This window comes from Diplotaxodon limnothrissa, linkage group LG15 (assembly GCF_057381915.1).
Source record: "Diplotaxodon limnothrissa isolate DT_005_m linkage group LG15, D_limnothrissa_male_GT1.1, whole genome shotgun sequence".
Lineage (NCBI taxonomy): Eukaryota > Metazoa > Chordata > Actinopteri > Cichliformes > Cichlidae > Diplotaxodon > Diplotaxodon limnothrissa.
Window position 1 is genome coordinate 19,171,599 of NC_140610.1, and position 12,963 is coordinate 19,184,561.

The 12,963-nt window shown below is 37.7% G+C and overlaps 1 protein-coding gene across 5 annotated transcripts in view; it reads left to right on the forward strand.

Annotated features, from left to right (window-relative positions):
* LOC146617401 (DNA (cytosine-5)-methyltransferase 3A-like) overlaps positions 1-12,963 on the forward strand; it is a 95,715-nt gene that overhangs the window by 57,246 nt on the left and 25,506 nt on the right. For all 5 annotated transcript variants that reach the window (XM_085372340.1, XM_085372341.1, XM_085372343.1 and 2 more), the window contains one exon: positions 12,422-12,625. In XM_085372340.1, the coding sequence (XP_085228466.1) occupies positions 12,422-12,625 (204 nt within the window). The remainder of the gene's footprint in view (positions 1-12,421; positions 12,626-12,963) is intronic.

Genomic DNA, 12,963 nt, shown 5'->3' on the forward strand with positions numbered 1-12,963 from the left:
AAACAGCCAGATACTAATTTTGTTTTCTGTTTATTTGTGTCCTTGTATTTTGAAAAGTTTGAAAAGTTTAATCCAGTACTCTATTGGGAACACCACCAAATCATCAAAGTATTGTATGATATAATTAACATAATTTAGGTTGGAGTTTGATCGTATTCACTCAATGACATTAAGAAGACTATGTGAATGTTTCTAAGAAGAAAGAACTGGATTTAGGTGTTACACTCAAATTCTTATGTTTTTGAACAATAATAAAATTTTGCCTCAATTATTTCCTGTTTAGAAATTATATACTCCCCCATTTTCACAGGCTCAGACTGACAGAAAAGCAGTTTCATAGTCAGGTGAGATCTGCCAGGTAACAGTATCTCATCAATGGAGAGGATTGTATGGCTGTAAGCCTTTCCTGCTTTTCTTGTTGCTGGAACGACACTCAAATTAGGTTGAAATATGAAGCTCTTCATTCACAGCACACTAAAGGCTACCCAATCCAGAGGGGTTTTTTTTGGTAGAAGATTAACATTCCCAGTCACAAGGTCATTTGTCCATTAGTTCACATATTACCAAATATGTAAACAAATGGAAAATGTCAGCAAGTTACCAGGATTACCATCAGGCTTGGGTGTATTTTTAAACAGTTACCTTTTGTTGCTCGGTCATTTTCCAGTGGCCAAATGTCTACTTAATATTGGAAAACTATACCAGATCACCAAATTATTATACTACAGTCAGTCCGAACACTTTGTTATTGTCCTTAAACAGCAATCAGACACATGTTGTTTAGTCCATGTCATTAGGATTTCTCAGGAGAGCTTCCTGGAAAAAACACTGATTGCCTTTCTTTAACATGTCCCTCGGCCGCGATCAATGCTAATGAAAGAGCAGTGCTGCCTATTGACAACGTGGGAGGAGGGGTCTTAACTGCTCTTTTAATTGCACTGTGTGTGCATGCAGTGTTGAGCAATGTAAGGTTCGTCTGCAGGTCAGGGTCAGTCACGCTCTTAAAGTGGGTGTGGTTTAAGTAACGGCTCATTGGTTAGGTCATAGGGTGAGAGGTCAGAGGTTGAGGGGGTGGCACTGAGAGTGAAAACGTTGACCAGGCCAAGGGGTTTGTGAAAGTTCAAAGTCGTAACTTACGACATTAAAACCGCTGTCCTTGTGTCTTTCTGCCATCTCCTGCTGTTATTTGTCCTTCACATGACAATACACACATATCATTTTCTCGTGAAGATGTCTAGCAGACAGATATATACAAATATATATATATTTATAGCGTTTCAAACCAAAGGTATTACAGAATTTTCTTTAGTTTCAAGTAGATTCAGTCATTTCAGGTTATTTTCCTTCTTTAACAATGAAACAAAGAAACAAAGAAACGTTTCTTTGTTTTAAAACAAATTTTAACTTGTTATCATGATACCTTCTGGTTGAATCTGAGAAGTTCCTCTTTGACAGAAAGATTCACAGGAGTTGTTGATGTAAAAAAAAAAAAAGTACACAGATTTGTGACCAAACATGCGGGTGAACCCAGAAAATCTTCTGCAGCCTAACATAGAGTAGAGGCTTGAATGAGCCCCAGCAAAGTGAAAGTCTTCCAGCTTAAATGTTGCCAACTGGCCTAATTACTGTGTGTTTTATAGGTTGGAAGGTCATTTCAAACCTCACAGTCATCACACTTTTATTGATTGCAGCATAAATTACTTGATGTTATATGTAGTAAAACAATATGTGAGAACTTAAACTTGCCCTCAGTCGTAATGTTGAGTCAGATTATTAAAAGAGCGTTTGCTGCCTTTGAGTGAGCTGGCAGCTGTGTGGGCAGAAAACAAAAGACCTGTCCTTATGTGGCACCTGATTGTAATTGCTCCAGGTGATGTGAAGTATTTAAAGGCTGATGGGAAGCTCCATAGACAGAGTCTGTTGTTTCATGTATTTTCAAAGATTTCAGTGCATACGTTTCATTTAACTGGCCTTACTCCATTTAAACTGGTTCACAAACCAGGTTCCTCTCCTGCATAATATAGAAAAAAAAATAGTCATACTACAATGCATAAAAACAATCTATATAACAGCAAAAGAAATGCAGCAATGCAGTAAAAACAACATAAATGAAAAGAATTGGACTGCATATAATTTGAGTCCGTAGGTGGAACGTGTCCTTCAAAACATGTTTATATCCAACAAAGTCTCAAAGGAGTTCCTGAAATAATCATAACCTCCGTTCTATTGATCCATGTCTCTAGACACACATTTTAAATTTTTCCTGCACCCAATTTGTGTCCATTTACATAATGTTTTAAATTTTTAAAGGGGGGAAATTTTCTTACCAGACTGGCAGCAGCACTTTCTCCAACACCAGATACAGAAATTCTTACCTCATAACACAATATCTGCATTTATTTATTATATTTGTATTCCTAATATTAATATTTCTATTCAATACTCCTCCTTGATTTAAGTTTCTTCTTTTAGATTTTTACAAAAAATAAGGGATCTGTGCAAGAAAGCAGATAACAGGCATGTTAACCGGCACCATTGTATACTACTTGTTGACAGAGTAAACTAACATATAAACTTTTGTGGCCACACTAAGCACAACTGTTTGTTGGCTTGTAGGAAGTAAGGCCTACTGGTTATCGTTGATTATTGTTAAAGATGATTTGGTTTACATATTTTAGAAACAGATGATGGTTTGGGTTAAAATACAACGGTTACCATTTGTTTTAAAGCTCTGTTTTCTTCGTTGCCATCATGATTTGAAGAGACAAAGCATGTGTTCTTTAAAATACATTTACTTCAAAGTCTTGCTAGCTAACACTAAAGAATGTGATAAATTGTGTCATATACATATGTTTAAACTGTGAAAAATGCTGTTGCTCTAATGATCTTAATTCAGTTTTTAGTGCATGCCCTATACTGCAAGTGTATTCTGTCCTATAAAGCCCACAAACAGCTGTGCTTACTCATAATTCATTGCTTAGTTAACATCTGTCTACGTATGTTTCTTTATTTGTAGCAGTCCTAGCTGTAAGACAAAGTAAAATATAAACATATATATACATATAATATAAATAAGGTAATATAGTAAAAAATAAATATCTAAGTATACAAGTATATGTGCACTATATTGGAATATATTTCAATGTATTGCTTATTGCGAAACTTAGTGTTGGCCATATGGAGTACACCAAATAACGGTCCAAATAGTAGTTTGTGCTGAAATAACTGCATGTAAAACCTTTTTGTGCTATAAATTCCCTGTAAAGCTACCAGTAATATTATCAGATTAATAATAATTTTTTGCCTTCACTGCATCCACAGTTTGAATAAAGGTGACAAATCCCTTTGTGTTTTTTTATGTAGTGCTGGTTGCATGAAGCTGACCCTGCAGGTTATTTCAGCCCAGAGCCCTGCGCTCACAGAAACCCAAGCAGGTGATGAATGCATATCTGCCTGTCACCAGTGAGTCATCCTCATCCATGAAAAAAACTTCCTGGTGGAGTGTTCAATCAGCTAAGGTTGCCAGGCAACAAACACAGTTTCATCCAGTAAGCAGGACTGGCTTTGGCCGAGTTCACTCAGCAGCACGAGCCAGCTCCAAGTCCTCTAATGAGATGATCCGGTCCAGATGCTACACGTAATGATTGAGTTTCTTTCACAGCAACAGCAAAAAGTTTAGATGAGCCCAGGTTGAGATCAAATTACAATTTAGAATTTAGAGAAGAAACAGGATGAACATTTTATATCACAGTTACAGTGCGCATGGCTGTCACAATCGTAAGGTGGTAATATTAAGAGGTTATCACCTCATAGTCAAAACTGCTCCTGTAAACAACACAGAAAACCTCCATTGAGATTCTGATACGCATGATGTAGAAGCTGGAGATTGCATTGGATTGTAATGTTTTGCTGTGCTGTGTCGTTAGTGATGATGAAATGTTTGTGATGATTTCTCTGAATATTTATTCTTAGCTTTAAGGTATAAATTCCATGAGAATGAACTGCAGCAAAACCCAGAGTTTCAGGACCTCTTTTCCTGAACTTTGGGTGGATGTCTTCCGTACAATCCTCAAACTCTGGACTATTACTGCTTCACAATGGGCATCTCCATGGTGAGGTTCACCAGGTGTCCTTCTGGTTCTGCAGAGCATCTCCACCCTCACTATAAGAGTTGCCCCTCTTAGAGGCAGCACTGAGCTTAATTTTCTGCCCCTGTCATGTGTGTGATTAGAATGAAGGATCGTTGGGATCCAGTCTTGGTTGTTCTTTATCTTGGAGTCTAGGATGATGTGAACAGTTCAGATTTTCAGTGTCTTACCTTTGTTTCTAAAAAAGTGTGGAATTGATACATGATCAGTCCTACCCCCTTACAGTCTTTTCTTCTTTGTGTTTTAAGATAAACTTCATTTATACCAAACCTTTAAACACAACATATAACAACAAAGCATAAAATAAGTAGAATAGCTCAATTAAAATGGTACAGTGTGGTAAAAACTACAGAACAGAAGGAGCTCACTTAATCAGAAAATAGGAAAAAGTAAATGAGCTCAATGACTAGAAAGCAAAATATAACAATATGGAGCTTACAATGATGTCCTGAGAATTTTAACTATAACATAATCATGACACTTCGGTTTAACATTTAACTAAAGTAACTTAACCTTGTAATTCTTTAGGAGCCTGCACAAATATTGTCGCATAATAAAACAGAAATTAAAGCAATATTTTCCACCTGGGATGTCGAGCTTTTTAGCCAGTCGCTTAAAGCCCTCCTGTACCACCACATAACCGCATGAGTAATAACCATCCAGCATTTGCTCTTCCTGCCACATAGAGTGCAACTAACAAATACTCCAGCGATGTTTGATTGAGTCATTTATTTACTTTTGTGTTACACGTCACCAGCTGTTAGTATCGCCTCTTTTGTAGACTTGGTGAAACAAGTTTGTTGTTTCCACCTTTAATGGTAACAGCTTTTAAGCATGTTTTTCCAATAATTTTGCTTAGAGGATAGAGGTGATTGTCCTTTTTTAGGTACTCAGTGGTCATCAGCACGCTGCTCCTGCTCTTAGACATGTTTGGGCTTGTGTCGTTGTTGCTAGGCAACTTAAGCATTATTGTATAATTTATATCTCGACATGGCACTGTTCTATCATGTAAAACATTATACCCTTGTTATCACAGACAGTACAATATGACACAGCCCTATTCTACACCATATTTAAATCACAGCTATCCACACACAGTCCTCACACATTTCTTCTTATCGCTCAGATTAACCGAAAAGTCCTGAAGACAAGTACAGTCAGAGTGTGTGTATTCACGTGAGTGTGGCAACGTCTCTATGAAGCACATCAAACTACAGTCCCAGTGTTCCCTCTGGACCTTAATCAGCCCACCAATCTTATTGTCTAAATATTTCATGTTCAGTTCACTTATACCTCAGATATTTTTATATATAAACCTACGTTCTTCACGCAAAGCAATAACTTAGAGTAGATTTTATCTCAGCAGCTTAATCTTCAGCTGTGGGTTTAACAAACTCTCATTTGAGGTTAAAAACATGACAGCAGGTCATGACATGAAGTGAAGAACTAATTATTTAACACATTATCTGTGGCGCTTGTCAGTTATGTCGGTTGTTTTCATGAACAGTCTGATAGAGCGTGGCTGTGGATTACAGCATATTGTTTTCTTCTATACTTCCGTGAATGATGGTCCAGTGTATCCTCTGCCAAATGAGGTTATAAATGACGACCTGAAGCAGCTTTTTTTAAAGTATTTAGAGCTCTTATTATGCCTGACAAGCAGATACTTCAGGGTCTCTTCAATGACTTGGGAATCTTTCTAAACTAAGATATTAGACTGGAGCCCAGCTTTGTTTTTCCTGCCCTCTAGACTTGCTGCTTTTCTTTTTAACACTTTGGTTCTTCTGTACAGCACTTCGTGGCCTACTTCACTACTTTAAAACCAGCTCATTTAGCCACTTATTCACAATCACTTTCTGCGGGACACATAAAAGGGCCAAAATTCAAGATTGGTATATTTGCATATTTAATGTTGTAGAACAAAACAAAATTTCTACAGCTGGTGTTAACAGCTGACCTTTTTTCAGGCATCAAGCCTAAAAACTTTTGAATTCCAAACCCGTAATTGGACTAATTCCTGCTGTATCTGCATAACATTTTAAGGTCTGACCCTGAAGCTCATTGTTACTGTGGCAAAATATTGTGGTGAATTACATTGCTAGGGTAAAATGACAAGAATGCCTAAACAAAGATGGAAGGAATGTAAATAAGGGCGACATGTGTGTATGTTAAAAATGTCAAACTACGGTTCATCCAGCATGCACACATACAGACTGCAGAAGGTATAGGAACTTATTTTATGGTCACAAAATACCAGCAGGGAGGCATCTGATCGGCTCCAGATTCGTTCTGCAGCCTGACAACGACACCAAACTCACAGCCAGAGTCATAAAGATCTATCTTCAGCCACACGAAGAACAACTCATCCTGCAACAGATGGTGTGGCCGTCACAGTCCAGCCACTCTGGTCTGGGATTACATCAGTGGATCTCAAACTGTGGGGCAGAAAACCAGGTGAAAATTATGGCAAGAAACTAGATCTAATATTTTTGTTAGGGAAAATAACCAAACAAGAATTAATTGATGAAAATTGTGTGAACTTGGCTTCTGAAGTGTGGCCTGTCTGAAGACATTAAGAGAACAAATCCATGAAACAACATCTGCCCATCAGAAAGTTCCCATATATAAGCAAAATCCTTGGAGTAAAGATTTGGAATCTGAAATCTAAGCAAAGGACTGTCAGCTTGTCCAGACTAACACAGTAATAACTGGTTAATGTGTACATATGTAATCTGTGCACCATTACACTGTTAAATAAAAATACACCAGACATTTGTGCAGTTTATCCAGAGGATTTTCTCAGTTTGTTCTGTGTTCGACAGAAAGATTAGAACACTTTCAAGAAAAGATCAGAGTGATGTGAGAAAATTATCACAAGGCTGAAACCTGTTTCTTCTTGGTTCTATAATTCTCGTAAAAATGACAAAACACAAAGAACATCAGGCTTTTAAATGCCAAAGGGCTCAATTCATATGAAATCAGTAGGTCTGCACTGGATACTACCGCCTAGATTATTTCCTTAGACAAAAATTTATATATATTGATGAAAGGGCCTGGGAAGCCTTTTTCTGAGATTGTAAAGAATTTGGATTATTATAGGAGGGTCAGTATGAACAGCTGTTTAATGTAAACCACAAAGTATTTAGTTAGTTATAGCTTCTAAACTCATAACAAAGCCAGCTGTGTTCACACCAAATATCCACTTGATTTAGTATTTTCAAGAGAGGTCAACTGCAAAATAAGTGTATTTTTTATGTGTGCTTGCTTTACTTTTAGTGCACAAAACATTTGCACTAATAAAAAAATAAAAATAGCTGCCATTTAGCTGCAGGAAGGAAAAAAACAGTTTTTTTATTTAAGTCTCCCAGATGTTTTAGGGACCAGTGAAGACATATGGAGATTTCCTCACTTTCTTTGTGTATGTGAGTGAGCGAGTGTGTGTGTGGTTTGTCTATGATCCATGTAACAGGCTGATTAGGATTTTATGAGGTCAGAGGCCAACAGGAGTGAGAAAAAGTGACCTTCTCACCTCGGGGTCATACTCAGGAGAACACCGTCACAAACTGTCTCCTCCACGTGAATTTATGCCATCAGTAGCCCTCACCATTTTTCTCCTTTTCTTTTTTCTATTTAGCAGAATGCAGCAGGTTTCTACATCAGCTCCAGTAACAAACAAATGGTTCTCTTTAGTGTTAGAAAGATTTTAGGTCAATAGGACCTCACCTGTAGGAGTGAGCACATGGTTAGTTTTTTTTGGTTTTTTTGTTTTTTTTAAGCTGAGAGCTCAACTCAGGGCCACATTACTGTGTCATCTTTCAGCACCGAAGTTTGATTTTCTGCAGGTAGCTATTACTGATAATCACAGGTGGGCACTATGCTTACTCAAATCCCATCCTTATGTACAATTATGAGTTTTAGGTCGTAATGTTATGAAATGTGCAAAATTACCAGTTTCCATGAAATTTGAGGAGAGGTATAAAAAAAAGAACCTTTACTATTTTGGTGCCGACCTGGATTACTTTATTTAAAAATGGCCTTGGTGGAGGTCTGCGCTTTCTAAGTGCCCTTCTGATATTTACTTATTCTTACTTTTCACTAAAATTTGGAGGCCAGTGTGCTCCTGTTCAAACTTTTAAATAACAATGTCAGTATCTGTTCATGTAATCCAAAAGTTCAGGCATCAGACTGCTATAAACATTGAGTTTGTACTTTTTTTTTTAGTTCTTGGCTATATATGACATCAGAAATAGACAATAATGAACTGAGGGGCTTCCTTAAGGTTCAGTTGGAAAAATAAAACTGGATTACGTTGTTTTATGAATCATGCAAAGCTACTTAAGTGGAGTACAAGAATAAAAATATGTAGCTATGTCCACTTTAAAGTGTCTCCTTGCTGTATCTCTTTCCATCTCTTTGCTTTTATTTCACATGTTTGTCCTCTGGGGTCTCCATTTTCTAATATCTAACCCTTTAATCTCTAAGGGGAGTGGAGATAAAAACATCTTGCATTGGAGGATGACATGACGGGCAACATCAAGGCCCAGTAGACGATGAATAAAGAACTTGATGATGCAAAGCTAGTCCAGTCTAAGCGTGGAGTGTTTAGAAATTATAAAGATGATTGTAGCCACTGTGACGTCAAACTTTTCCTGTTAAGTCCAGAGATGAGTATGTCAGCCACCACAAAATGCTTTGAAAAAGGAAGGGATGGATTGAACTAGAAATCGAGCAATGCTCCACTCTCATACAGTAGCAAATTGTCAATCAAAGGGTAAACCAGACCCTGATTTATCTTTCTTTTAAACTCTAATGGGTGCTGTTTACAAAATTAAAATCAGGTTTTATTCAGTAACACAGGAAACTAGTGACTGAGACCATAAAGTCATCAGGAAAGGTTTTATTAAGGTCATAAATAAAGGGAGCTGAGGGCTGATTTGACATAGACCTCAAGTCTTTTTGCAACCACAGGCATTGATCGGAGCCTAAAGGCCAGTCTGAGTGAATTCAAATGTTTGTTTTTTCCAAGGATTTTATACACAAAGCTGATCATTGACTTCTAAAATATTAAAGTACAGCTCAAACTCCTTAACCCACTCTCTATTAAACTAATAATGAAACTCATTCACATTTGGGGGGGTTGGTGTACTTTTGTACTTTAGGGAAAGTATGAATACAAGACTTGTAATTTTAATCGTGTATTTTTATAGTATGATGTTGTAATTGGTCACAACTGCTGTACAATGAAGTCAACTCTAAGTTGAAAATCTGAGCTCTGTGTCTTCCTGACTTCCACTCAAAGAGCTGCGCATTCTGTCTGTGCTGTATTCTCCAGTTTTATGATATAATCCTATTTACTCTCTCACTCTTTGTTTTCTCTTCCTCTCTTTCTCTCTCTCCTTCCTAAGTTGAACCCACTGAACTCCCTCCCCACCGCACCCTCTTTCCCCACTCACTTCCTGTTTAGAGGAACAATTAAAGGATTGTTCCTGCAGCTCGAGGCAGCAGGGCCCTGATCTAGAGCAGCCGCCACTTTAGCTAGAAAGAACCACAAAAAGCATCAGTTATGAGACCTCCTCGAAGGACAGTGTTTGGCTACGGACCAGCAGAAATAAAACAAAGTTTATCATAGATGGGGAAACACACATGAGGAGGAGACGATGTCCTCGACAGGCGCGGGCATGCCAGACATGATCAATGACAGTAATATGCAGGGAAGATTTTAACGTACATAATAGCTGATGAAGTTGCCAGTCAGCTGTCATCTTTTTAACTATCTTCAAAAGTTTCTAGAGTCACTTTTTTCTTTTGAGTTTGGGTGTTATTGTTTAAATTCTTAAACCTGTGCTATTCATGTCACAGTGTAGCTGTGTGGAGAGTTGAATAGGAACAAAAAAAACCCCTCACCAATCAACAGTTAACCAAACTGAATGAACACAGGATACGAGGAAAAGGGCACCAGGACACAAGGAGGAAGTAAACTGATAGTTTCATATACTCTAAGCAGACAACATGACAGAAGACAGAACAGAGTAAGCACTATATATACACACTGAGGACTGATAGGGAACTGAATCCTGACACTGCTGGATGTAATTGACAAAGGCGAGAGAAAAGCAGGAAGAAAAGTTAGAGTAAGACACTGCAGAAGACTAGCCTTCACAGTAAAACATGACATGACCAAATGACACATGCTAAACATGAAGACAGAGACAGAGGAAAAGGTGGACAACAAGCAAATACAAGAACCATAAAATACAAACTTAAATATAGTCAATGAAAATCCCAACCCTGGGATGATGACAATCAGAGCAACACTGTTGTTGTTGTCCAAATTTTAAAAAAAAAATAGTAAAAAATAAATACAGGTAATAATAGTCAGTCATTTCTTTTATTCTGAATTGTATGTGTACAATAATTAAATAATATTTTGAGTTTAGCTCGTATTAGTTATCTATAGTTATCTTGATTGGAATCTCTTATTCACTATATCAGAACTCAAAGCTACATAGGTCTATATCTATTTATGTGTGTTTATTATTTACCTACTTTTACAATGTTTAAAATTTCAAATAACCTGACATTATTCACATCATTCATATTCATTTTTCACTCAGGACAAATAGAGTAAAAAAGAAGACTGATGCTTCCACCTGCCTAATTTATGGCCCTCTTGTGAGACCCAGGTGGGTTCCAATGTGGCTTGCAGCTGTGCGAAAATTGTAGGCAGGTTAAAGCAACTTAAAAAGTTAAATTTACCACACCAGTATGTGGAGGGACATTTGCTGAGCCCCTGGCTGATTTGGCCCAGCTCTGAGATCTGCTGACTTCTTGATTTGTGGTAGAAAGTTGAAATAGCAAAACATTTGTTTAAATGCTGCTTCAGTATTCAGTAGTACATTTTTTGCTTGTTCACTTGCCAAAGAAACCATTGAGCCAGGGACCTTTTGTTTGCATTTTTTTCTCATTCTTCTCATATTTCTACTCGCAGTAAAATAGCAAGAGCAAAATGGCAAACCCACACAACCTATTGTAAACGTGAAGTCTTATTTGATGAAACATTTGAATGAGTAATCTATTATCTAATGATATCAGTACTGGTGGAGGAGGATATGCGTACATGTGGGAGGTTTGCCCAAAGGAAAATCTGATAAAAAGTCGGACATAAATCGTGAGTCTGGTGTTGGAAATTTTGACATGGAGCAGAAATTAGTAATAGGAATTTTAATTTGTTCTTACACTCACATAAGGTCAAAAATTGGAACATTTTTACAGTTATTTTTCCAGGGCCTAATAAATATTAACTTGAGCTGAAAAACAATTTGTTGTCAATGTGTCCACTTGTTAATTTCTAATGTTTTTAACTTGATTAAAACTTCCAATTACTTCAAATACAACATTTTATACATTTTCCTTCTTGTAAGATAATGCTGACATTACCTCATAGCTTTGCCAAACCATCCTTTGACAAAGAGCCTTGGTGAGGTAGAAAATTAAAAGATTTTGGGCATAGATTTAGTTTGAATATGAGGTGACACCTTTAACACCAGACCGGATCTCCTAGCCAGGAAATTTTGAGCATCAGAGACTTTAATGACTTTTAGCGCACCAGTTTCTGCATTAGTTTTTAGTAGAAAAGTCAAAAGCAGGCTCCACAGTTTGACGTGTACTGGAATATAACACACTAAAGCCTTCAGTCAGTCTGTATCACTTCCAAATGTTAATTAACCTCAGATTTTCAAGACAAGTATAGATATGATTTAATCTACTGTTCTCCTCCGTGTGAGTCAGAGTGGGACAAGTCAGTTCAGTTCCCTCTGACTGATATCAGGCTGCTTTGTTTAAAACTTTCCACACAATTATAAAAAAAACCCTCATATATTCATCTTTTCGTGATGTTTAGGAACCATGCATATAAGTGACTAGGCAACTTTTCTGAAGAGTATCTAGAAAATTAGCATTTCAAAACTAAAATAAATTGCTTGTTTTTGCAACAGTTGGAGAAAAAAACATATTATCTGACCACCTTCTCTTGTTTCAATCATGTTTATCAACCTGCCAGCATGTACTCGCATCTACCAGAGGAGAAATCTGTGTTTTTATTATCTCATAATTGATATTTTGGGAACATGCTTCTTTTGTGTTTTTATTAAAGCATTAAAGGCATTTGTGTTTAATTCTTGTGGGAAGGACTTTTCCCCTGTGTCATCCTGTGAACTCAACACCTGTGCATCAAACAACGTTGATGGAATAAAAGTATCCTTCCTCTCTCGCAGGCAGAGCGACGGGCCTACCGAGAGGCAGAGATAAACATGATGGATGACCTCTCAGAAGCTGACTTTCAGAAAGAGGAGGAGCCCGCCAGCCCTGCCCCTCCCCCTTCACAACAACACACAGACCCTGCCTCTCCGACGGTCGCTGTGACACCCGAGCCGGTCGCCAGGGGAGAACAGGCCACGCCCAGTGAGATTGAATACCAGGTGAGAGATTCTGGCTGTCATTTTTGGTCCAACCCCATACATCCTCCGGGCTCGAGGCTCAGATTCACGCTCGCTGAACCAACTTGTATTTCTTACTTCAGACTTCACCAGATGCACTGCAGTGTATTTTAGAAAAGCCCAAAAGGTGGATCTAATAATACTCTGTTGCAGACCAGACACCACTAGTGTGTCACTCCTTTTATGCTTCTTTGAGGTCCAGATGAAGGGTGCATGCAGAGTTGGTCCATTGTAATAAAAAGCCTTGTGCTTGTTTGATGACAGTGAACACTAGCAGCCTTTTGGGCATAAAACTATAACATGCTTATTACTGAGCACTT